We start from the raw sequence: 26,724 nt of genomic DNA, 5'->3' as shown, positions 1-26,724 counted from the left end.
GTTATTATTGTTATCAAAGATAGCATGCAAAGCAGCATTCTTGTTTCAAACAGCCATATGCAGATATAAAGCATATATAGTTTGGCACTTTTAATGAGACTTGACTATCGCTTGTAAACTACGCGTTACATATCAATAAACCACTCTTGAGATTTTTTAATTTTCTTTCATTTTTGTTGCATTTTAACTATTTGAAAATAAAATGACCACACCCTTTTGCAAGATAACCTTTCATTGCTGATATTTAAAAATTCCTGATCAATTACCCATTTTACCTTTTGATCACTGAACTCTAGTTTCCACTTTACCTGTTACATGTGGTAATTTCATACTTTTCGTGTCTAATTTGTTTTACATTGAACAAGCTGTTGTTGAACAATGTCAGTAATAATATTCTGTGTATTATCCCTTTACGACCATTTCAAATTTGCTAAAATTTGATTTAGGTCCAGAATAAGATTTAAATACTTGCCACTGGCCATTATTCAAATTGCAAGAAATTAATCAACAATGTAGTAATAATATGAACAGCCTGAAATTTAGGTAGACCGAGGAACAAATGTTAGCTGTTCATGCTATTGTAAAGAAAATGATTAATAAATAGTTGTATAAAAATAACTGTGAGGTCCAAGAACTCCTTATTGTATCATATAATAATACGGGTTTAGCTGTGTGATCAAAAATGTGCATTAGATCGGAAATAGTAGGTTTATAATTAGTAAAATATTTAGTTTATTTAAAGAAAGCTTTTAAACCTTTTCTATTTAACATATTTTTGGCTAAGCATAAATATTTATATATCTGTGCTAATGGCACGTGGTTCCTGTATCAACTTATTTGGCAGGTTCGAGAAAATCAAGTTATATGAGTAAAATGGGTTTTTTCACCTGGATTGTTTACAACATAGTACGACAACTGTTGGCACAGAACGTATACGTAAAATGAGCGAGAAAAATCAAGGTAAGTCATTAGAAAATGTGGATACACTTATTTGGTGATTGTTCTAGGAGAGATAATAACACTCAATTTCATTAATTTTAAGGTCATACTAATAATATGTTATATGCATGTAATGGAATAGTGAATGGAAACTGGGAATGTGTGTCAAAGAGACAACAACCCTACCAAAGAGGAAAAATAGCCAAATGCCACCAATGGGTCTTCTATGCAGCGAGTAAATCTCGGAGGCGTGCTTCAGCTGGCCTCTAAACAATAATGTATAATAGTTCAGCAAAATATACAAAAAAACATATTTATATTGATTAGCGTTCATTCGAAGTTATTTACATGATCAACTAGAAGAATATTATCATGGTTAAATATATAATATGTAAACTGAAAAGGTTATACATTCAAAATTATTTGTTGAAAATAAAAGTAAATAGTTTCTGTAAATTTTGTATACATATACATTGTACAGTAGTTTATTTGTCATGGCATTCAACCAAGGCATAACTGTTTATTGTATGGTGTTTATGTTAACAAGGTCATGCTGGTGTGTGCGGAGTGAGGCGGGATTTCACAATAATAATAAATAATAATAACGCGGAAGTGTGTGTGTTGTTTTTTTTTAAAGAAAAATCCCACTACTTCCTTTCCAATTGTTCGAACCAGCTAGTTGACTTGCGCCGGTAAATTTAAAAAAAGATAATCGTATTTCCGAAAGGAAGTTTTAATGATATATCAGATTTAAAAAATTTATATAAATGTCGAATGAATTTTGAAATTGCAAAATTGAATAAAAGTTACTAGTTTAAACCACCCAATACATAAGCTAATCAAATCAAACAATACTTATGGAACAACATATAAAAAGATGTAATCTTAATAATGTCATACAAGAATATGATAAAACATTTTTTGATAGGTGGTGCACTATTTTGTCTTTCCTGTTACCATGTTCAAAAGAAATTTGAAGTTATTTAGAAAAGGTTTCGATAAAATTTCAAGCTTGGTTTTTATTGCCAATACGATGGTCTTCAAAAATAAAAATTTGTATATATTTTCATTCTGTGTAATGATAGATTATTTGTCAGTTTTCACTGTTTTACTGAAAAATACCTATAAAAATTGGTTTTCAAATATTATAACAATAACCACCAGTAACGCAAGTCTAAGACTGCAATTCAAAATATTCAACATTTTTTTCTCTTTCTAATAAACCCAACATCAAGTAATTCCCTCGCATCCTGGTTTACTTTTGTCGTTTTGTTTTTGATAACAGGAATGTACGTTGACGATATATCACCATATTAGGTTCTATCCTGTTACTCGTTTTGTCCATCATGTGACCGATAGCAGTATTGCATTTTGTATGTGCTAAATTGCGATTATTAAGACGTGGTGACCGTTAAATGAGTTCAAACAACCAAACATTTCAATATGTGTAAAATTATTTATCACGACAATGTCATCTATTTTTATAAGAACTAGTGTTGCTTATGTCAATTTCTAGCATTTTTGGAAAGCATGATTCTTACATGGGTAATAATAATGTGAAATGACCAGCCTTGGCTTAATATAACATGCTTTGAATGCATGTGTATTTATTTTTTTTCTTACCAAAACATGTTAAATATAAACATACGTTTGTGATCATCTCCCACTATGCAGTGAGGAAAAGCTTTTTGAGAAATAGTAATATTGGCATTGTTGTCTTTTTTCATATGAACAACAAAGACAGTGTGTCCGTATGATATGCTTTTTTTTTTTTTGCTTTTCATCAACTTTCATTTGAAAGCAAGGAACTTTAAAGACTATATGACAAATAAAACATTATAAACTGGTTATGAGGGTACATGTACTAGCAAGTGTGTTGTCCCTGATATACCATATATATCTATTGCTCGAGGCCAAAGGGGATATTTAGATTTCTTTGAAAAAAATCTGTTTGTCGGTATAGTAAACACTTCATGAATGGTTATAAGGATAATAGCAGTACATAATAAACTGTTTGATCAGAGGATCAATATATACAGATGCATGACTTAACCTAATTTTTTTATATAAGATGTACAAAACGGACAAAAAATTCTAAATGTTGGGCATATCGTGTACAAATTTGAAATATATTTCTTTATTGTGAAGTTTGCTTAATTTTTTGACTAGCTTATATATCTTAAAACTGCCTTATGAACCGAACGACAACCGATTTTCACAAGGGAACTCTATAGTATAATATAATAAAACAAACTTGTTATTCTGAGACTGATTACTTGAAGGATAATCTAACAAATGATAACGTTTAAAACTTGGAGCTGGAGTCAACATATAGTCTTCGACAATAGCCAAGTGTCTATGCAATAGGTTAAGCTTTACATCGCACCGAGTCAAACAATATGAAATTGATAACAGAAAATTTTAACTGGTGCGGAAATAATTGTTTTTTCCTTATATGTCCTTTAAGAATTTCACAACAATTGTAGGAAATACTCAAACATTTAAATTTGTTTGATTTGAACAAAATAAAACCACATGGCAGAAAAACAATCGAAATCAGGAGATAGAACCTATTGTAGACGGAAATGTTAAATGAATGACAAAAATAGAATTCAATAATGATACATAAAAGCCAAGTATTGAGTACAGATGTATTAACTCAAGCTTTTAACAAAACAGACACCAAAGCTTTAATAGCTATCTGAAATAATGAAGAGCCAATTATTGTTGTAACATTCATTAATATGTCCGCCTACGATAAGGAGTTCTTGGACCTCACAGTTATTTTTATATCACCATTACTCGTTTTCTTTACAATAGCGTGACAAGTTTAAACTTGTTCCTAGGGCTACTCGAATTTCAGGCTGTTCATATTATTACTTCTTTATTGATTAATTTCTTGCAAGTTGAATAATGACCAGTGGCAAGTATTAAAATCTAATTCTGAACCTAAATCAATTTAAAGCAATCTTGAAATGGTCGTAAAGGAATAAAGCACAGAATATTTTGACTGACATTGTTCAACAACAGCTTGTTCAATGTAAAAAAATTGGACACGAAAAGAAGATATGAAATTACCACATGCAACAAAATTTCTGCTATCTTCTCTGCATTAGTACCATTTATAAAAGTTTCCAGCGCTGTGAAACGTTTAATGGGGAAAACAAAATACAGTGATTTTATGTGAAATGGAAACAAGAGTAAGTAATAAAAAGGTAAAATGAGTGATTTATTAGGAACCTTTGAATGAAAGCATTAAAGGATTATCTTGCAAATTGGTGTGTTAATTCTATTTTCAAATAGTTAAAATGCAACAAAAGTAAAAGAAAATTAAAAAATCTAAAGAGTGGTTTATTGATAATATGTAACAAGTAGTTTACCAGCAATAGTCAAGTCTAAATCAAAAAGCCAACTATATATGCTTTATATCTGTATATGGCTGTTTGAAACGTGACTACTGCTTTGCATGCTATCTTTGATAACAATAATAACCTACAGAAAGCAAAACGAGACCATGTTGATCACATTCAAATATATAAAAGATATATATATCACAAGCCTTCTATTGTTGTGGCTGGTCGTATAAAAAAGAAAAAACAATGCACGTATCAAAAAAAGTATTTTTATATTGAACAGTTAAAATGATACGAATACAAGTTCCACTTGTAGATTCCTTTTATGCTTTTGAACAAGCTCAGCGAATAAGCAATGTTTAGCCAAACAATTTCCATCAAATTAAAGCTGTCAGTCTTCATCAGAGGGCATGATTTTTCATTTCTAACAGATGCAGTACATTTTTTGATTCAGTTATGCTGGATCTATGTGATCGCTCTGGATTTTGAGATGGTGCAGAACTTTTAAGTTGAAGACATTTCATAAAACTAATTATATGTTTTAATTACTTGCAGAAACTTTATACACCATTTTAATCACCTACTGCCAACTTTTGACATATTATTTGCGCTTAAATTCAGAAAATATTGGCCAAACAGCTGCTGCATTTTAGACATACACTTGCATACAGTTCCTTTGTAAATCATAACTTATAATAAATTACTGCTTATGAATAATTGTAAACAGAAGTAATATATCAAATTAAACGGTTGATAAGAATAATGAAAATATCTTATCAGTAACTTATGCTTGTTTAAGTTATTGAATACAATTTGGTACAATATGTGTATTGATATCAAAGTTGAATCCCAAGCTTTTTTTTTAAATACTGATATTCTAATTCTTTCCTTACTCAAGTAGGAGTACTGATACAATACAATATGATAGACATCTGTCATTATTTTCATACCTATGTTTAAACATAGACATACTCCCAAAAGCAACCATTTACATGTAAATTTAGTACGACAAGCTTGTTTTATCAACTGAAAAAAACCCTAAAAAAACAGTTATACTTCTGAATTTAATGGAAGAGTGGTATATCAAGTGGTTTATTTTATTCACCACGATACCTGACATTATGATTTGAAATTATACACACAACTCCTCCAGTCTTTCCATCATTTATTTCGATTATGTGATTGTCAGAAGTACCTCAAAAGAAGTACATTTTTTTTCTGAGAATTTCATGAGCTGCAAGGGGTGATTTTGAAAAGGAAAACAAAACACTGGTAATTTTTTTAGTGAAATAATTATGAAAATGATGACGTTTTAGATTTCAATCTTTGTGTGTCTGGTTTTTTTTTTTTTTTTTTCTTTTCAGTCCCTTGGTTTCTTCTCTGAGATGAAAGTCCTGTTTGTATTCTGAATGAAGTAACAACTGATGAGTTATTCATATAGTTAAACCCTTGTAGGATAAACTGATCATGTCAATGATCTAATTCAAAATTTCCCATAGAAACGGGAAGATGGGTACCAAAAATGACCGAACTTGTCATTTATGTGGAAATGGAATAGGAGATGAATTTCATTATCTATTCAATTGTAAAAAACAGGAAACGAAAAACATTAGAAATAAATACATACCACAATATTAAACTGTAAATTCAAGGGAATACAAATTAAAACGGATTTTAATGTTTAATTTGTCATGTTGAACTTAACAAAAACTTGGTAATATTTAAAAAGAGAAAAAAAAACTTACCCAATATGTTTTTTTTTTTTTTTTTTCTTTTTTAGTTCAATGCTATGATAGTTTTTATGTAAATTAGAATTTGTTGTATTTTATCATCTAATCATTATTATGTTTTGTGTATATATTGATTATACAAATGTGTTTATGTTTCAGTGGTTGTCGTTTTTTTTATGTGGTTCTTAAGTGTTTCTCGTTTCTCGTTTTTTATATGGATTAGACCGTTGGTTTTCCTGTTTGAATTGTTTTACACTAGTTATTTTGGGGCCCTGTCTAGCTTGCCGTCCAGTGTGAGCAAAGGCTCCGTGTTGAAGGCCGTACTTTGACCTATAATTGTTTAATGTTTACACTTTATGACTTGAATGGAGAGTTGTATCATTGACACTCATACCACATCTTCTTATTTCTATGTGTATACAATTTTTATTATCGGCAATTTGTACATTTTCCTTTTGGTCTTACTGCCTAATATTTTTAAGATCATGGACGTACTTGATACTCGAAAATATCAGGCAATGACGTCACGTATCAGTGCAGAACGTGACGTGCTCAAGTCCATCCGCGTCAATTTATCAATGAAATGAACGCGACTTCATTTATACAACCGAACAACTATCCAAACGTTTTGTACGCGTAAAAGTAGTTTTACTAACTATTTCATCTTACTTTATATTCTCAACCCAAAAAAACGTACAGTTAAGACAAAATGCCGAAAAAAAGAATAATAGCGGGCTATCTTTTATATTCTTGCTGATGAAGTCAGTATCAAAAACAAAAATGTCATTATTCTATATTTATTGTCTTTTTGTTAGCCTATGTGTCTGAGGTATTGTTTATACTTTAAAAGATCCCGTCATTATGTTATTGTTCTATTATATGTCATTATGTTATTGTTCTATTAAAAATTTGAAAATACTTTGAACGACAAACGACAAATTTATTTTACTCCCGTAGTGGTATTAACCATATGTGGATTCTTAAAAATTCTAAAGAACTTCTGGACAATTTTAAATCTCGGTCTATTTCTGAAATTAATTCTAACATAACTTTTGATTTTTTAACCCTGTATACCAACATTCCACATGTGAAATTATAAAATTGTTTTGAATAAACATTGAATGACAAAATTTCTTCTTATGATTGATTGATTGATTGTTGGTTGCTTAACGTCCAGTGGCAAATATTTCATGCATATTCAGGACGAGAACAAGTTCACAATAAATACAATAAGTAGGTTGTGTAATAGGGGCTTCCGGGATTAAGGTCGGAGAAATTTAGACTGCCACGGGAAATGAGGGTATATTGGATAGGAACAGAAATTTAGCCTTGCAACAGGTCACCTACGGACCCCTCAAAGAGTTGTTGCAAGGGTTCTTAACGTGCAAAAAGCGTGGCACTCTCTTTACACGAGACATCGGATTTAACGTCCCCATTCTGACCGGACGTGGCTGCAAATTTGTACATCCCGCACAGCCAAACGGACGCCCAACTTTAGCAAGGGTTTTACTGCCGGTCGGAGGAAGACCAATGGTGACCATACTTCTATTCCCCAGTCACCCTTGGGGAAATTTCTTCTTATGTGACGTTTACATTTTCTGACGTCAGACACGCGAAGCAATGAATGTGGTTTTTAATTTGATAGATGCTTTTGTTCTTTTTTGTAAATAATTGTTTGTTTTGATATTGTAACACAGTGGTGACTGCTGAACCCATATTTTGACTATTTTATTTATAATGTCTGTTTTGTTCACGCATCGTTGTAAGTATAACGGAATTTGATAAGACTGTCGTACAAGTGAGAGGTTTAGCGCTATAAAACCAGGTTCAATCCACCATTTTCTACATTTGAAAATGCCTGTACCAAGTCAGGAATATGACAGTTGTTGTCCATTCGTTTGATGTGTTTTGTCATTTGATTTTGCCATGTGATTAGGGACTTTCCGATTGAATTTTCCTCGGAGTTCAGTATTTTTGTGATTTTACTTTTGTCTATTGTCCGACGTTTTTTAACATGCGGAGAATCCGACGAACGAGTTTTCGATTTGGCGTGGCCTTGTCAATATTTTGAAGTTTATTTTTTTAAATATTTGGTTATTATTATTAAATTTTAGACAAAACATCTCGATTGGTTTACAATTTTTTTCATTATCATTATTATACACAATTATAGAATGTATTTTTTTGTCCTTTGACTTTCAGTCCTACATTTTTGGGAACCACTGATCAAATCTGGACGTCATTCTTAATAAAATTGTGAAGTTACAACATTGAAAGCCTCTTAATGAATAATTAGCTATTAATCTCATGAATGAAACGTGTTATTTTCAGAGTTGTCAGACTGTTCACGGCATTCAAATAAGAACAAAAGACATATACAAAATTTAAGTTTTACAAATATGCTCCATTCTAAATGCGTTTAATATCTGTTTTGAAAGATAATACTAAAATGGCGCTCCAAATTTGATTTCACTGCGGTTTGAAGTTTAAATATCTAATTGGGATTTCTACTAAATCATGGGATTTTGGAGACTTATTATTACTTGTCCCAATCATCTTATCCTCAATAAAATTGCTTTTTGACGGAATGTTATATAGCTGATTTATTATAATATTGTTGTTTTATAGACGAGATTTATCCATCAGCACCTCCAGCTTATAATCAAGGACAACATTCGGGTAAGTTGTGAAACCTAATATTGGTGTAAAATTGTTCACAAAAAATTGAAAAAGAAATGTACGGAGTGCTTCTCAGTATCAGAAATAACGTCAATATAAGCAGTTATTGTTGATTGGGTCTTGAATAACCATACTATAATTTAATATCTTCTCCTGTCCGGGATATGTTTCCAATTTTATCTCATCGTGGCCAATCGAATTTTAGCCACATCATACGTCAACCAATCACAACCGATATGTGTTGACAAATAAGTTTAAAGTGGCGTTAATGTCGCATAATAGCCTTGCAACGTGATTTCAAGCAAATTAAAATTCACCCGATTCAAATTTAATACAGAGGAATGTACAAAAAGAATGTAGCCATTACATCAGCATTTGTAAAACAGAGTGTATTAAATTATTCAAATTTTATGAACAAATGAAGACATGATCAAAATATTCTTTATATGGCAACATTATTTGTTTCCATCGTTGTCGGAGTGCCCGTCGTCGTCATTAACTTTATAAAAAAAACCTGTCCTTTATAGCTTTCAATAGAATATATGAGTAAAATGCAAGTACTTGGCTCATATCATGATAGAAAATATTTGGGTGGGTCAAAAATATTTATTTTGAAAATAACTTATCAGACACAAAATTACTATTTAAAGGCAACATTCTATATTTTTTGGTGTATTGGCAATTATCTTGAAAAAATTGACGGGGAGAACTTCCAAAGGTACTTGGCGGACAGGACAGTCTTTCTTTCTCCTTTTTAGCTCACCTGACCCAACGAGAGAAAGCAAAAGGTTTTTGGAGTATCAATTGTTGAAGATGCAGATAGACATAGATAATAGACACAGGCTCTTTAGAGCCTCTAGTTTTCAAAATCCACTATTTTTTTGTTTTCAATTTTTTTTTAGTAGTTTACTACCATAAACAGATTGTTATTTCTAGTATACTTATGAAAGTCTAACGCAGAAAAGCAAGAAAATAATTGAATTTAAAAGAAAAAAAAAATACCGGATTTTGGAAAAAAAAGGGAGAGGACAAAACTAAAATGTCCCGTCCCCAAGTTCCTGTTGCAAACATAGTAATGATCACCCAGACAAGATTAAGACAAAAAAGTGAGTCACATGACCGGATGGCAAGAGCTGTTAATGACATTTTAACCCATTTTTGTGTTTCTTGCGAAAAACAACATTAAAAGTAGGTAGAGAGAAACTGTAGACTGTACGAAATCAGAAAAATAATATGTACAAATGATCCAATGTAACAAAAATAATTACTTGACTAGGAGTAAATGCCCCTCAATCATTTTATTTTGTGTTGCATACTAAAATCTTAAAAACTGTATTAAATTGAAAGCAACTTAAATAAAAAATGATCGTAAGTCGCTTACGTATTTTGCCTTTAAGGTCAAGGAACAGTAAAAGAGCTATGTCAGAGATTTTGGTAAAATTTTGCATACAACTTTGGCTCGTAGAATTATATCTGAAAATCGAAAACATAATGCCCTTACTCTTTTCATGTTCTGAAATATTACTGATTGCATTCTTTCAGAATATGTGAACATTTGTATAGAAAGCACATTAAATCGACAAAAACGTTTATAAATTTGTGTTAAAATCATCAAATTTCCAATTTCTAATACATAGAATTTTCTTAAAAAACTATATGTTGTTGATACATAAATTTCCTTTTTAATGATATGAAATAATCATATGGCCAACGACTTCGTTTTTAGTGTATTAACCAATCTTTTACCTTTTTGGTAATGAAAAAAACGTCAAGCATTGACGTTTTACGGCATACAACGCGATGACGATACGATTATTTCAACGTTTTGTGGTATTTTTTAACCTAGTACATTACTTCGATTGATGTATACCGTTAAAATGAACTCGGTGACCCTATTATAATTTTATATCATTAAAACGAAATATTTTGTACCACCAACATATAATATTTTTAGAAAAATCTAAGAATCAAAAATGGAAATTTTATGACTTTTAGTAAATTAAAGAACATTTTGCGCTCTAACATTTATGTGCTTTCTATACAAATGTTCACCTATTTTGAAAGAATTCAATCAGTTATATTTCAGAAAATAAAGAGATGATTGCCTTATTTTTAATTGTCTTCAATTAAAGTTAAACGAGCCTAAGATGTATGCCAAATTTTAAGAAAATCTGTGATATAGCTCATTTACTGTAACTGTCCATTCGTTTGATGTGTTTGTGCTTTTGATTTTGCCATTTGATAAGGGACTTTCCGTTTTGAATTTTCCTCGGAGTTCAGCATTTTTGTGATTTAACGTTTTTGGCCTTAAATCACAATCTATAATTTGTTTCAATTTTGCCTTTTATCTTGAAAATTATAATAGATAGAGAGGAGATTTGTCCAGCAAACATGTATTTTTTCTGGAAAATGTTTTGGTCCATAGAGTTTCCGTTCTAGACTTAATTTTTGTTGCATTCTTTTAATTTTATGCAAAAATTGTAAATAACCGAAGTAGGCTCCTTAGAACTTTGTAGTTAAGATAAAGTGAAGCAAACGGTATTGGGTTTGGAAGTTGCTTATTACTCCCAACAATATACTGCTATGACGTTAATATAATAACTGTAACATAAATATTTTGTTGCACCAAATAACCTTCAGTGATGATCGAGATCAAACTGTTAGAAAATATAAAATCTAATACGCCGTCGAGGATCTGATAAAACCAAAAAAAAAAAGTATAAACATTGAAAGCAAAACCCGGACAAGGAATCAGACCTACACATATTAAGGTATTTTCATATGTATTTCAGAAAATTGTCCAGCACAGAGTCCTCCATCATATTATGTTTCTAATGAACAACAAGGGCAACAGTATGGACAGTATTCTCAGGGGTATAGTCAACGCCATGGTTATGAACAGCCTCCGGCTCCACAAGGATACAGTCATGCAGCTGGATACCAACCCGTTCCTCAAACACAACATTATGGAAAACAACCGATGTATGGAGGTCAAGGACAGGGTGTTGTTGTAAGTTTAAAAGAATAAATATGAAAAGTAAAAAAGACTAAGTCAAATTGATTTAATACTTTATAATCTAATTAATGTTGTATCCAGAATGTTGAAACAATTTCCTTTCAATGATTTATGTTCAAACCCAACCCGAGAACACATTGTATGGGGTTAGGATTGGGTGAGGATCGGCCGGTTCTTGATTGTAATAGTACATTTGAGATGTGGTTGAGGAGTTTTCTCACTGATTGCAATATCTTTAGATTTCAAATTAAAGTTGTTATTCAAGATAACCGTCAATCCTCTCCCAACTTTATTACTTTTCCATCGAATAACCCTAAATGGTGACTATAAAATCATTTTGGCCAACGTATCACGTATTCATATACGTAGTGAGTACTTTTGTACTGACATGACACATTATTGATATGTTGTTTTTCTATACATTTACTGCTAATAAAATGTTGAATCATTCAAAACACTAAGATCTGTTTACACCAGGCATAGATTCCGTTTGCCGTATTTGGCACAACTTTTCGGAAATTTTGGTTTTTAATGCTCTTTAATTTCGTAATCGATTTGGTCTTTTACTTGTTTAGATTCGAACGCGCCTGATGAGTCTTATATAGACGATACGCAAGTCTGGCGTAGCAAAGTATAAGTCTGAAATCTTTGATGCGCTATTTGATCCCCCAAAAAGAAAGCAAGAAAACAAAGGAAAGAAAAAAAAAAAGGTATCAGTCATGAGAAAGTATTACGCTGTAAAGTAACTTGGTAAGTTGTTAAAGGAACAACTTTTCAGTCAAACACTTTTTTGTGGGGTTCGTATCTCTCAGTCTGTAGTATAATAGTGTTTCTGTACGTCTTCGTAATAATGACATTTGAGTGAGCCGTTGGTGCTGTTCATAAAAATATATTATGTTTTGTGACCAAACACCAAAGATCAAAGATGTAAGTAGGAATTATATATAGTCCGTTTTTATAAACAGTCTCAGTCTATATAGCTTATGTTTATTCAAGAGCTTGCTTTTTCTATCATGCTTTCCTTGACAAAGTATTTTTGTTTACAAGGAAGCTTTCGACACCAGGGTTCTTAGTTGTTTAGGTCAAGTTACAGTAAATGGGCTATGTCACAGATTTTGTTGAACTACTGCATACAACTTTGGCTCGTAGAACTTTAACTGAAAATCGGAAAATTTACCATCTATCCCTTTAATTTTCTGAAATAATACTGATTGAATTCTTTAAAAATGGGTGAAAATTTGTATATAATTTGATTTTGGATGTAACACGTTTTCTGATTGGCTGAACGTTTTTTGTCTATCAGCTCATAGACTTAATTTTGTCATGTGATCGTGGCGTAATCAACGCTTTTTCATGATTTACTCCTTAACAATGGAATTTAGAATTGAATTATAAGGAATGACTTTCTGTCTATTGCGAAATAACCTCAAACATGTGGTGCACACTTTTAAATAACACGCTACGCGGTTTATTTAGTGTACACCACATTTTTGATGTTATTTCTTCATAGACAGAAAAAATATTACAGTCATTCATTAAAGAAAGCACATAAAATTGGCTTAAACGGTCTTAAATTTGTCTTAAAATCATCAAATCTCCAATTTCAAATACATAGATTTTTCTTTTAAAACTATATGTTGTTGGTATATAAATTAACATTTTAATGGTGTAAAATAATAATAGGGTCACCGACTTCGTTTTCACGGTATATATCATTCAAAGTGGTGTTCTACGTGAAAAAATACCACAAAACGTCGAAATAATCATATTGTCGTCGCGTTGTAGGCCATAAAACGTCAATTTTGACGTTTGTCACTACCAACCAGTTAACAATTTGTTTAATACACAAAAAACGAAGTCCGTGACCATATGATTATTTTATATCATTAAAACGAAAATTTATGTATCAACAACACGAGTTGGTTAACCGTTATAAGAGTTATGGAATATCTGTGTCACAGATGACCACGGATATGTTTCAATTGTGGGTACCACACTTCCTTTTATTTTTATCAATTATGACATCACAGAATGATATTCTTATGAATTTTTGTTTTGATACCATGCGCAGCACGATTGGTGCCACATATGGAACAAATTTGTTTTTCTTAATCTTCAATGGCATTACATATATTACATAAATGAGTTTTAGTTATTTTCCAAGAGAAAAGTAATTGTTTGGTTCAATGGTAAAATGAAATGTAGAAATTTTCATCTCAACATTTATTATCGTGGATAAAGTTAAACTTTAAGTACACCATTTTATTTTATTTTCCTTGTATTGTCATATAAAATAAGATTTATGTCTCATTTCTGAAATCCTATTGCCTTCTTATAATATCCATCTAAAAGGGAAATGTAAATGTCTTTTGAGGACATTTTTTTAATTGATATCATTTTCCCTTCTCTATCTTGAAATTTAAATTCGGAGGCAGTAGCAACTTTTGTTTTAATTGATTCTTCTTTTGTTAGATCTTGTAACCACTGTTTAGTATTGCATTCATCAATTTTAGAATATTTCGAAAACCAATTAGTATGGCAAGATAGTTTATCTAAAATTATATATTGATTAATTTTTCCTTTATCATCAATTATGTCATTTACAAATAACATTTTAGTGTTTATCCAATTTCTGAAAATAAGACATTAACCAATTAATTTGATATATTTTTCCCCTATATTAGTTGCTGTCTCATATATTTATATGTTAGTCGATCTGATGCTTTTTCAGATTTTTAATTTATCCATGATCTGATAATTTTTAAGAAAAATTCTTGAACAATATCTTTTAGTTTACTAATCAAATTAGTATTGTTGAAGTTGGTTTTCTTAAATATAAGGAATTCTTTTCCAAATTTATCTAAATAAAATCAGGTAAGACTTTCCAATTGGGTGATTAGTCTTCATTGTCAATGAGTCTTTTTACCCAATTAATGGATTCTATGTATCGGTTAGTCTATGAAAAGTATATACTATAAAATTTAGAGCGAGGTGCTTGGCCCAAGCACTTAAGTTCATATTATATACCTTTTCATAGACTATCCAATTAAGCACATACTTACAACTCAAGTAATCTTTTAATTGGTCTATTCATAGTTTATTGTGGCTGACTACTTGTATCACAGGTGTTTGTAAAACGGAGATCATTAACGAAGTTTTATGTTTTGTTAATCTACTTACTAGTATCATAGTAAAAATTGTGATTTCAAAAGGTCCGTGGCTCCAGAATGAAAAGATGGTAGCTGCTAGTGTAAGTATGTATATTGATATAAAGCGGTGTTTTACTACATGTACTTCTTTACATGGTAAGATGACAAAATACATTGACCAAAAGCAGGCAATAATTAAATTGCTGTGGAAGCTTTACATGTTTTGAAAACATTTTTCAATTTCACAGTAAAACTAAAGCTATAATAAATTTGAAACATATAGATAGTATGTCTCCATAGATAGTCTAGCGGATATGCATTAAAAAGCAACTACCAATAGGTCAAGGATTATAGGTTTTGTGTATTTTTATTTCAAAGTAAAAACTAAAAGATTTATCCGAATATGTATATATATATGTAGGTGGCACATTCCCCCCTTCAGACATTATCATGTTTTTCAATTCATGACATCGTCCTGAACATGCATGAAATACTTGCCACTTGACATTAAGCAACAAACAATCAATCAATCAATCAATCAATTCATTAAGAAATAGATCAATTTCCTTAAGAAAGTTAAAAAAAGAATCATCAAGTTGCCTTAATTTCCCTTCACAAGGTTTCACAAGGTTTCACAGTACACACTTTTTTGTGTACAAAGTAATTGCATGGATGATTACCATAATTTTAAGATAGCGTTGTACTCTAATCAAGGTATTTAAGACCATATTTGTTACTCTTTATTTAAATAAAAAAAAAACTTGCAATTGTCAAAAACATTTTTTTAGATCCAAAGATTTTAATAGCACAATATTTAGATATCAATGTGAAAACTGACTACAAATTATTTAATTTAATTTGGAACGCAGCGTTTTATTTCAAAATAGCCAGTGGCAATTTTTGTTTAAATGTCTTGATTATGATACAATAACATCTTACCATTGTGGTCATTCATGCGTAGTTACTTAGTACACGGAAAAAGTATAAACTATGAAATTAGAAGGTAAATGCAAGCAATTTTATTGGACGAGAAGTTGTAAGTATGTGCCAAATATTTATCTATGTCTATCATTTGAAGTCCGGTAGCTTGATAATGTTTACTTATTATAACTCTTTTAACTTTTTTGGGTTAATTGTTCCATATAAAACTATATATTATTTTTTGTTTTTGATTTGCGAGGTATTCTTTATCACTCTCGGTTACTGATGCAATATAAGTGATATTTGGTAGGATTAATGATTTAACAAAAGTTATCTAACTTAGCTTTAGTTAGTTAATTTTCGTTTATTCTAGTCTTTAATTATTTTTCAGATAGTTCGTATTGTCTTTGCAAGTTTGATTTTTTACACTAAGTCCAAAATATATTCCCAATACTTTTATCGGTTCTTGTTTTCACTAAATGTTTTCAAACCTACCTTTACAGTACTTTAAACTTTCGAGCCATATCTCCTTTCTTTAAAATCTAAAAATGAAGTTGTGTTATCTACAAGATGGCTCAACTTTAAAGTATGGGTTTTATTATCTAGTTTAATTTGAAAAGTTTTTATCGTGTCTTAATCTACAGATTAAAATTTCAACAGCAATAATGAAAATTACAGAACTCGCGGGACACCCTTGACGGATCCCGCACTCAATGTTGAAAGGTCTTGAAATCCACCCAGGTTTTAATATGCAACCCTTTATATCTGTATATAAAGTATTTATCCACTTCAGTAAAGATTTCTCAGAGCCAAATTTCTTTATTTAAATAAATAAATTCCAATTCTAACAAGTCAAATGCCTATATATATAAAAAAAATCTATAAAAGAAAAAGAATTGCTCAATCTACGTTCATTATTTTTTTTGAATAGTCCATAACAAAATCTACTTTCCCTTCCGGAACCCATGAGATCACTTCGGTTTTTGGTCCGGTTTAATTTTCGAAATTTTTATTTTTTCATTATAGTGTTTTGTAGACTGTTGTTTGTCTTTTCTTCGTTTTTGCGTTTCTTGCCATGGCGTTATTAGTTTCTAGTCGATTTCTAAGTTTTTAATGTCCCTTTGGTATTTTTCGTTTCTCATTTTCTTTTTATATACTCCTTACAAAATTCCATGTCACAAATGCTCAATGAGCCATCTTTTATTTGCCTGTTGTTTCTTTTGAAGAATAAGGAGCCATCCGTAAAAACCATGATTGTAATAAACTTAATTTAAAGTTTTTACACTGACGAAAATAAGTTATATTCAGTTATAATAAAAAGAAAATTTAGCTGAGTCTCAATTTCATGCTTATTTGATGATAATTCTTATATTGTATGTTAATTCCTTTCATTGGTTAGTGTTATGGAAATTTAAAAACTCCTACAACCCCCTTCATAACGTCACGAGTATGAAACTAGTCACATGGGAAATACATTGTAGATTGCCGAATGTTTTGCAGATTCCATTTCATTGAAATTATAAGTTATCAACTTAAGGATAATTATGCCCCGCTCCAAAGGAGGAGGTATATAATGTTTTACCCCCGTCAGTCTGCGGGTATGTCTGTCTGTCGAATGAAAATTCTATTACAATTAAATACAAATCACAAAACTGAATTTGTTTTTTGCTTTCAGGCGTCAAGTGAGCAAGCTATACTGTATGACGCGTTTTCAAATTCATCGCTTATCAGCTTCCTTTTCGCCGAATACTTATATATTCGTACACATCAAGGTCATGTATGAAATTGGGGTAGAATTTTGTTCGTCGAACTACTAATCGGAATTTCTGAAATTTGGGTATCAACCTTCGTGTGAGCATGCATGGGAAAGTTAACACATAAATGACCTCAATAATAATAATATTAATTCCAAGGTCCGCCAAGCATAATTTTTTTTTTACATGAAATAAAGTCTCTGATTTAATGTTTTTAAATGTCATTGCCACCATAAAGGGAACAGTATACATGTTGACGGAACTATATTTTTTTGCAAAATTTTCGCAAATACTATAATGAACTACATGTACATCAGATAACGAAACTAACATGGTTTATTATGTGTAGTTAACAATACCATCAATGCTTTACATCAGTTTACAGAACCAGCATTATCAACATCAGTGCACAGAACATCCTTTTGGTTAACAAAACCAAATGTTAAATCAGTTAATAGAACCAGAATGCTTAATATCAGTTTGGTATTAGCTACGTTGGATTTTATGGTACACAAGAGTCACACTGAATATCCCAGTGTTCAAATAAGCAACACTGAAGAATTCTATATTTACTTCATGGGTAATTTTTTTTCTTTTTTCAGGTTGCACAGCCAGTGCCTTCAACCATGATAGTGACTACGGCCCAACCAAGACCATCGAACTGGATAATTCCTGCTGTCTTGGCATGTATTTGTTGCTTCTGGCCAACAGGAATATGCGCTATAGTAGCTGCAAGTAATGTAAGTATTGCCTGCAAAACTGATAATACATATTTTAGCGTTGATTGCACGGTTAGTATATACAACTAATATACATAGTTTATGATGATAATCATAAAGCTACATTCAGGTATTATTCTGTATTAGATATGTAATTGATAAGTTTAGTGGAAACATATGTCATTTTTTATTATTATGATCATCTGCTTTCGTTCAAAAAACGGGCATGATCAATTATCAACTTTGTTTCTTCAAATCCTGCTAGGAAAGAAATTGATTCCATCTTTCAACCCCCACACCTTTACATGGTACATGTATGTAAGGATCGCACTTTTATTTTATTTTTGAATCAAACACTGGGATTCGACAAAATTCGAACAATGATTCTAAAACTTTGTCTTTCTCTTTTTATTTAAGTGGTGAAATGATAAAATTTGTATCTGAAGTTAAAGCTGTATTCAACATTTAAAAAGAGCTAATTTGTTGGTTAAATGCATAAAACTCATTGAATTTGAAATAGTGTCCATCTTGCATTAGGTACACATTTGATTATGGTACAGTGAATGACAGCGGGTGGGCGATTTCTGGATAGTCCACACAAGTTTTAAGTAAACGCATCCTTGTAATTTTCGACCAGAGCCTTCACATTTTCTAGAACATTAGTATGATCATTACATTTTGTTCATATATACTTTTCTTTGCAAATTCTGTAGATGGTTGACCTTATTCAATTTCTGTATCTTTCTCCTTAAAAACCATTAAATTGAATTAACTCGAAACGAATGTTTGCTTTCTACCGGTTTCGAAAAAAATATGTTTTGCTATGGAAACAAATTCTCCTTGTTATTATCAACGAGTCTTTAATCTATTATAGTATTTTTATGCACCTCCCTCAATGTCCCGTTTTGGAGAATTTTGGCTGATTCTCTAGATAGTTGACTTTTATCAATTTTCAGCATTTTGAAGGTACTCATTTTATATATTCAATTCATCATACAATGTTTCCAACCTAAAAGCTTAAAGGGTATGATTCTTGGCGGAATTTCTTCAAACAGATTTCAAGTCAAAGCAAGCATTGTTTTTCATTTTTTTAAACATTGCAGATTTTCATCTAACTTTATGTAAATATTTCTCCATTTCGACAGATATTCATTTGACCAGGATACTCCTTTGTTCAAGAATTTTATGTTTTAGCTTTATCTTCCCGATGAATGTAGGTAGTTTTTCTTGGTTCTGCTTCTTTTGCAGAAATGAGTAACTATCACTCTTCTTTTGATAGTGTTCTAATCGATTCTATCTTCAGCATTAAATTATCATAAAAGAGGGACGAAAGATACCAGAGGGACAGTCAAAATCACAGATCGAAAACAAACTGACAACGTCATGGCAAAAAAAAAGACAAACAGACAAATAATAGTACAGATGACTTGACATAGAAAACTAAAGACTAAGCAACACGAACCCCACCAAAAACTGGGGGTAATCTCAGGTGCTCCGGAAGGGTAAGCAGATCCTGCTCCACATGTGGCACCCGTCGTGTTGCTTATGTTATTTCAAATCCGGTAAATAGTCTAATTTGGTAGGTCACATTCGTGAAAAGGGAAGGGTATTGTAGTTACGACATAAGGAACATATCCGATACCATCTGTGAAACGGTTATTCCATAACGGTCAACCAACTCGTGATGGCGTCCGTAAAATTTACGAAGGTATGATTTCAACTTCACCATTTGGAACTCTTGGTTTAATAGCTTCCTTGTGAGCAGCAATCCTCTATCAAGGAAATCATGATAGGAAATACAAGCCCGGGAATTTTGTATCTATTGGGAGATATATACTCCGTAACTAGGTGCTGCTGGAATGTTGCTACATAGAAATCAAAAGTTCACAATTGGGAAGCTGAAATCATCTCTTTTGTCGTAAAGTTTTGTTTTCAACCGACCCTCATTGTCAATTTCTAGATGTAAGTCAAGATATGATGCAGACTTAACTGTATCTGTAGTATCATTTATCTCTAGTTCGATGGGATAGATTCGTTCAACGTAGTCACCAAATTTTGTTTTATTAAGTGAGAGAACATCATCTTTATAGCGAAACGTAAAGTTAAAGGATATGTTAACTTCTTATCTTTCTTCCTAAGAAGTTCCTGTATGAAGTCAGCCTCATAATGATAAAGAAACAAGTCGGCAAGAAGAGGGGCACAATTGGTTCCCATTGGAATTCCGACAGTCTTTTGAAAAACACGTCCTCCAAACGTAACAAATATGTTGTCAATCAAGAAATCAAGCATCTTGATAATGTCAGTTTCAGAGAATTTTTTGTTTGAATCAAAGTGATTCGTTATAAAGTAGGATTTATCACTCCCCAAGACAAGATACTTGTATCTACGTTCGCCATTCTTTTTAATGAAACAAAGTAATAAACTGTAAGCATTACCATTGGCATTGCCTTTCAAATTACAACTTGACAATTTGAGAAATTCACCCTTTAAAAAAGTGAAGGTAATTAAATTTGGAATGATACGACTCAATTTTGCTTTTGTGCGATATAAAATAGTTATCCAATGAAGTATACAACAAAAGAACGTGAGCGTTATAGACCAGTATAGAAAATTTGTAACACTTACCAAAGTTTTGTTTTACTCTATTCCATGGAATTAGATTGTATCGGTCACAATGTTCTTTCCATTAAGGGTATTGCAATGTAAGATGCATAATCACGGGATAATTAATGTAGTTTAACCAGAGTAATACGACGGGTGTCACCATGGAGGAACTCCTGTACGTTCAGGAGCACCTGAATTTAGCATTAGTTGTTTACCCTTCTAATACACATACTCAATTGACAGATCAACTAAATAGTCTCATTAAACAGAGCTTTTCTTCAAGAATGGTAATCGTAGACGTAAAATCTCGTTCTGTTGAAGCAAAATCTGATTCTAACAACAAATGAACCAAAGATGACATCATCCGCAACCTATGTGTTGAGGTTGGTGATTCATATTTCAACACACGGTATTCCACTTGGTACTAATTGTAGGCCGGAACGGACCGACTTGTTTTTGTACTCATACGTAACAGAATTGAAAAAGGAGTTTCTCAAAAATAAAAAAAAAAAAGATTTTTGCAAATTTCTTCTATTTCACCGTCAGATATTTTCATGACGTCCTGTCACTCAATTACCCGCAATACAGTGGGTTCTTGTATCTCATACATCTCAGTGAACTTGAGATTAAGGATGATACCAAAAACAAGAAAGTCTGCTTCCAACCTGTATGCATGTTCACAATAAACATACATCATTAATATGGGTGTGCTCCTTTCACATATAATGATCCCACATAGTTGGAAGAACGATTGAAATTGACACCATCACGAATTGGTTAACTGATTCTATTCGTCTGTGTCTCAACTAGGGACATGTTTTCGGGAATATAAATTTTCAGATATATATGAATAGTCGTCTGATTAGGAAATTAACCCATTTTGTGTCTTATTGTGAAATTTGTACTTAGTGTGGATTCCATTTTTGGCAATATCCTTTTATTGTGGCTCGGTACATATACATCCCACCATTGTGTTATTGTGCTTTGGTGATTTTTTTTGTATTCCTGTCTTTCATGTTTGCTTATGTGCTTTGTCTATATGCTATATTGTTTTTCTTTGTTGACATATTTGTTTGTTTTTATAGTGATTAAGATTATAACACAATGTTGACTGCTGTACCCCTATTTTTGACATTTTTTTTTACACATTGTTGTCAATATATTGGCATTTTATGCGACTGTCATACAAGTGAGAGGTTTAACAAGCTATAAAACCAGGTTTAATTCATCATTTTCTTCATAAGGAAACGCCTGTACCAAATCAGGAATATGACAGTTGGTTTCCATTTGTTTGATGTGTTTGAGCTTATGATTTTGCCATTTGATAAGGGACTTTCCGTTTTGAATTTTCCTTGGAGTTCGGTATTTTTGTATTTTTACTTTTTTTTGTTGCAAGGCAGATGATGCGTGCACATCAGTAGACGCTTACCCTGTCGACGGATCCTGTCTCGCCTCTTTTGGAGTTGATGCGATTTCCTCAGTTTGGTTGCTTGTTACAATGATATTTATCTTCTTCTTTATGCATTTTTTTTTTTAATTTGAGCATTAGAAAACTACTATATATATGCACTGATTGATATTTTAGTCTAAGATACATGATTTTTTTATTAGTTGTTAATGGCTTTGAACTAGTTGACGGTAACTGCGAGTACTCTCAGGTCTTCTCTTTTTGTTGTGGGGATGAATAAATACCTTGCTACTTCCGGTCTGTTTTTTGGTTACTTGTTTTTCTGCTTTGTATCGATCTGGGTCAATATCCCTAATGCGCCTCAAAGTGAGAAACACAAAAGTTGTGCGTAAACAAAAAATCTATTTGTATTGATATTGGACAATTTTTAACAAGTGACTGAGGTTAACCATTTGTGCTGATTTGGAGAGTAAACGACCATGATAGAATAAATGTTTAAAACCTATGGACTCATTCAATGTATGTAAAAAACTAAATTTCAAAGAACTTATTGTGAGAAAATGGGATTTTTTTTTTTACCTCGAGGAGCCCATCACGAAATGATTTTCTGTGCGTGCTAATTTACTGAGAAATGAATCTCAGTTCTAACCCCGAACATTTAACCACATATGTGAACATGTCTCAGTTTTGAAACGAGCCATCATACATAAGTTTGTGCACCTACTATTATGGAGGTGTTTGAGGATTTTTGCTCATTTTTCCCAGACTTGGGAATTAAGTTTTAGTCATTTTCCCGTAAAATTATGAAAGAGGGTACACATTTTGTGTAATCATCTCCTCCTACAGTTTAAAATCAAGATCCCTAAAACTTCTGCACATACTCAACTTCGTACTTTATATGGACCTTTTAACATTTTTCGAATCGAGCGTCACTGATGAATCTTTTGAAGTCAAAACGGGCGTATGGTGTACAGAATTTTAATTCGGGTATCTATGATCATTTTTTTTTTTTAATTTTTATTATTTCCCATTTTTTTTTCTTTTATTAATATGTTTTCTTTTTCTTTTTCTCAATTATCTATCCTTTTTCTTGTTAATTGTGTAAGGCTTTTCTTTTTTTTTCAGACTGTACAAATACCTCGTTTTACTATTTCTTTAATATATATCTACTGAACTGTGCATGCTCTGTATAATTGTTATTGTAATATTTTGTAAAGGATTCTTTCCTTCCGAAGTTGATTAACTTTGTGTCCGATCCCATTTGTATTTTTGAGCAAATAAAATTGTTATAAACTAAAACTATGATAAGTTTATTCACCGGACAATTGCACATATGTTGCAGTTATGCATCTCTTATTTTGGAATTGTTTGGGGAATTTTTTCTCTTTTTTCAGACTTGGGAACTTTTTCAAATATTTAAATGTAAAGTATAACTTGGTCATTTGAGTCTTTGATCTACTTTTACAAAATGATTTGAATGCTATAACAAATGTTTACGAGATCAAATACATGGTATCTTATGTTACACCGTCATCAAAAAGCAATCTGTAAACCTGGTCATTTAAGTCTTTGATTTACTTTTACAAAATGATTTGAACGCTTTAACAAATATCTACAAGTTCAAATACTTATGTTACATCGTCCTCAAAAAGCGGTACATGATGTGCCGTGGTCTGAAATGTCAAGTTTATTAGAATATTCAGCTTTTGTAGACATTGAGAACAAGTTATCGACAATTGATTTTAGGAGCCTTTGAAAATAATAGTACATAACGCCATTCCTGAGAGAAACATTATTATAAATAACATTTTGTTTGTTTACACATTTAATTTCGTTTGAATGTACATTGTTTAGTTTTGTAAAAACGGTATCTTCTCTCGCTTTTTTTCAAAATTATTTAACAAAATTTGGTAAATATGCTAGTTGTTAGCCACCTTAATTGTATCACGATTGGGACAATTATATAAAGCTCGCTCACAGTAACTTAGTTGTTCAACTGGATTTTATGTTTTTATGGGGTTTTATAGAAGACTTTTAAAACATATGAAATTACGTTTTAACAGTTATTTGAGAAAACAAAAACCAAGATGTTGTTGTTTATTTTTCACGATCATTTTCGCGATCTTCTAAAAGCGGTGTATGAGCTTTCACTACCTAAAATGTCAAATGATGTTGGAGATATACGTAATTACACCATCGTATGTCTATTCCCTATTAAAGGTAAACAGCATTAAGTCATGTATGTCCATTATGTTGAAACTTTTTCGCAGAGACTGATCATAATATTGTTTTTTGGTAGAAAATTTTTTTTTTTGCAATATGCATTATTCTATTCATTAAGATTGATATTTGATTTGATACTGATCATACATATATATCTTCTCGATGAATATTCTTTAACGATCCATTTGAAATACTTGATCATCTTTATGAATTCTTTTACGTTTAGTGGTCTCAGAAGTCCTAACCTAGTGACCGATGACATTTGAATTCACCTTAAAACGGTACCAGTTTTACTACACAATATACGATTTGACTATGAATCAGTGATAATCTAAGATAGAATATTGAATGACTACAATCTAATAGGAACGTACAAAAAGTTGATTAATTCGAAAATGACCAAAAGTAATGCAAAACTGGAACAATGAATCAGCGCTATGTATGAAGGAAAAAAAATCCTTTATTTAAATTGATGAGTTGTACGACTGCAAATTTCAATAAAATAGTATTGAAAACTGCTGTTCTTTTATCGTTTAGTACACCTATTTATTAATTTCCCGCTTAAAGCACAAATTGTAAGAAATTGACAAAGTATATGTTTCATATTTAATTGTAGAAGTTATAGAAAATGTACAATGAAAGATGTTTCATTTTTGTTTTATTTACTCTTCAGTCAAATAGTGCAGCTGATAGAGGAAACATGCAGAGTGCTGAGCAGTCAGCCAGGACAGCCAGGAATTTGACAATACTTACTGTTGTCCTTGGTGTAATTTGTGTCGTCATTATTATCGTGTTAAAGAGAAGGGAGTATTCACCTTCAACCTATCTATACCATAAATAAGAAGCAAAGTACTTGAATCCAAGTTTTTATTACTTTACATACATCGATGCATGTAATGTTGCCTTTTCGTAACATTTAATCTCGTACACTGTTATGACACCTTTTTATACATTTTATATGTATGAGGTTTCTATTGACAAGTTTTCATGACACTATATTGTATCATATTGTTGTACAATACATTATCAAAACATAAATTGATGCAATTGCTATAGCCGAATAAAGTTTTATAAACTTTTGTATTTTGGTATATTTGATATTATGGTCCTATATAAATTAATATATTATCTGGTATTCAAACAACATAAAGTATGTCGAACTTTAAATGAAATCATTTACCCTGTTTGAATGAATAGTAAGTTTGTCGAAAACCAAAACGTGTGCAAGCTATTGAAAACATAAATTTTGCAAGATGAAAACGGTACCCTACTTTCTAGAATCGTTTTGTTTCTTTCAAAATCATACCGTTTCCAAAAGCAAGTGAAAATATATATTATTGTCTAGCTGGAATTTGCTTTGAAATTCGTAGTGTTTGCCCGTTCTTTCAAGCTTCTCGGCTATAAAGGATAGTCTGGGGGTCTTCATTTCTGTATTCTTTAAGTTGTTTGGCCATTTTCTGTAGTCTTTATTTTCGACATTTATTTTTCTGTTCTTTATATTTGAACAATCCATTTTTCTCTTTAAAATTGAGGCAATTTTTCTCTAAACTTTTGTATTTGAGGACTTAACCTCTCTGTTCTTTATACCTACTGCCCATTCTGTAAATCTAGGCCCTCATAAATAATACTTTAAATAAATATTGAAAAAAAAGCAGTCGAGTCAGTTTTCCTCTTTCAATTGAAATTGAAATGAATTTACCAGACTGAGTACTAAGAAATGCATGCATCTTCCACCATGCAAATCAGATACATTTTAAATATCACAATAGAGAAAATGACATGTTTGTGCTCCTTGTGTTCCTTTGATTAAATTTCACACAGGCTAAAAAATGATGCCATTTTAGATCAATAGTGCATGCTATACCTCCACACATTTTTTTTAGGCAAACAGTCTTATTTAAACTATGATTTTAAATTTTTAATCATATTGACGTATTCGATGTTGAATAAATTGAATTGCGTGGTTTAAATAAATGCAATAAGACTACTAAGTATTATAAAAGTCAGAAATAGGACAGGTATTTTTCATTCGATCTGTTGGTGGAGCATTTGAATTTGTCAGGTGTGGTGGACTTCCCCCTTTTTGAATATACCTTGAAGTTTGGCATTTTTATTATAACTTTTTTTATGTCTCTTTGGGCCAAATTACAATATCAGTCAGTGTCCCCTCATAACTCATGAATCACAGTCCCCATAAGTTATAACGATTTATTTGAAAAAAAACTATGA

The 26,724-nt window shown here is 31.4% G+C and overlaps 1 protein-coding gene across 1 annotated transcript; it reads left to right on the top strand.

Annotated features, from left to right (window-relative positions):
* Positions 1-707: 707 nt before the first annotated feature.
* Positions 708-25,574, top strand: LOC127705071 (proline-rich transmembrane protein 1-like). The gene is made up of 5 exons (XM_052209347.1): positions 708-960; positions 8,651-8,701; positions 11,494-11,711; positions 18,144-18,281; positions 25,169-25,574. The coding sequence occupies exons 1-5, from the start codon at positions 942-944 to the stop codon at positions 25,334-25,336; spliced, it is 594 nt and encodes a 197-aa protein (XP_052065307.1). The 5' UTR covers positions 708-941; the 3' UTR covers positions 25,337-25,574.
* The last annotated feature ends 1,150 nt before the right edge of the window (positions 25,575-26,724 follow it).

This window comes from Mytilus californianus, unplaced genomic scaffold (genome assembly GCF_021869535.1).
Source record: "Mytilus californianus isolate M0D057914Y unplaced genomic scaffold, xbMytCali1.0.p SCAF_6, whole genome shotgun sequence".
Taxonomy (NCBI): Eukaryota; Metazoa; Mollusca; class Bivalvia; order Mytilida; family Mytilidae; genus Mytilus; species Mytilus californianus.
Note: the sequence above shows the minus strand (reverse complement) of the source record. Positions and strands in the feature narration are given on the sequence as shown.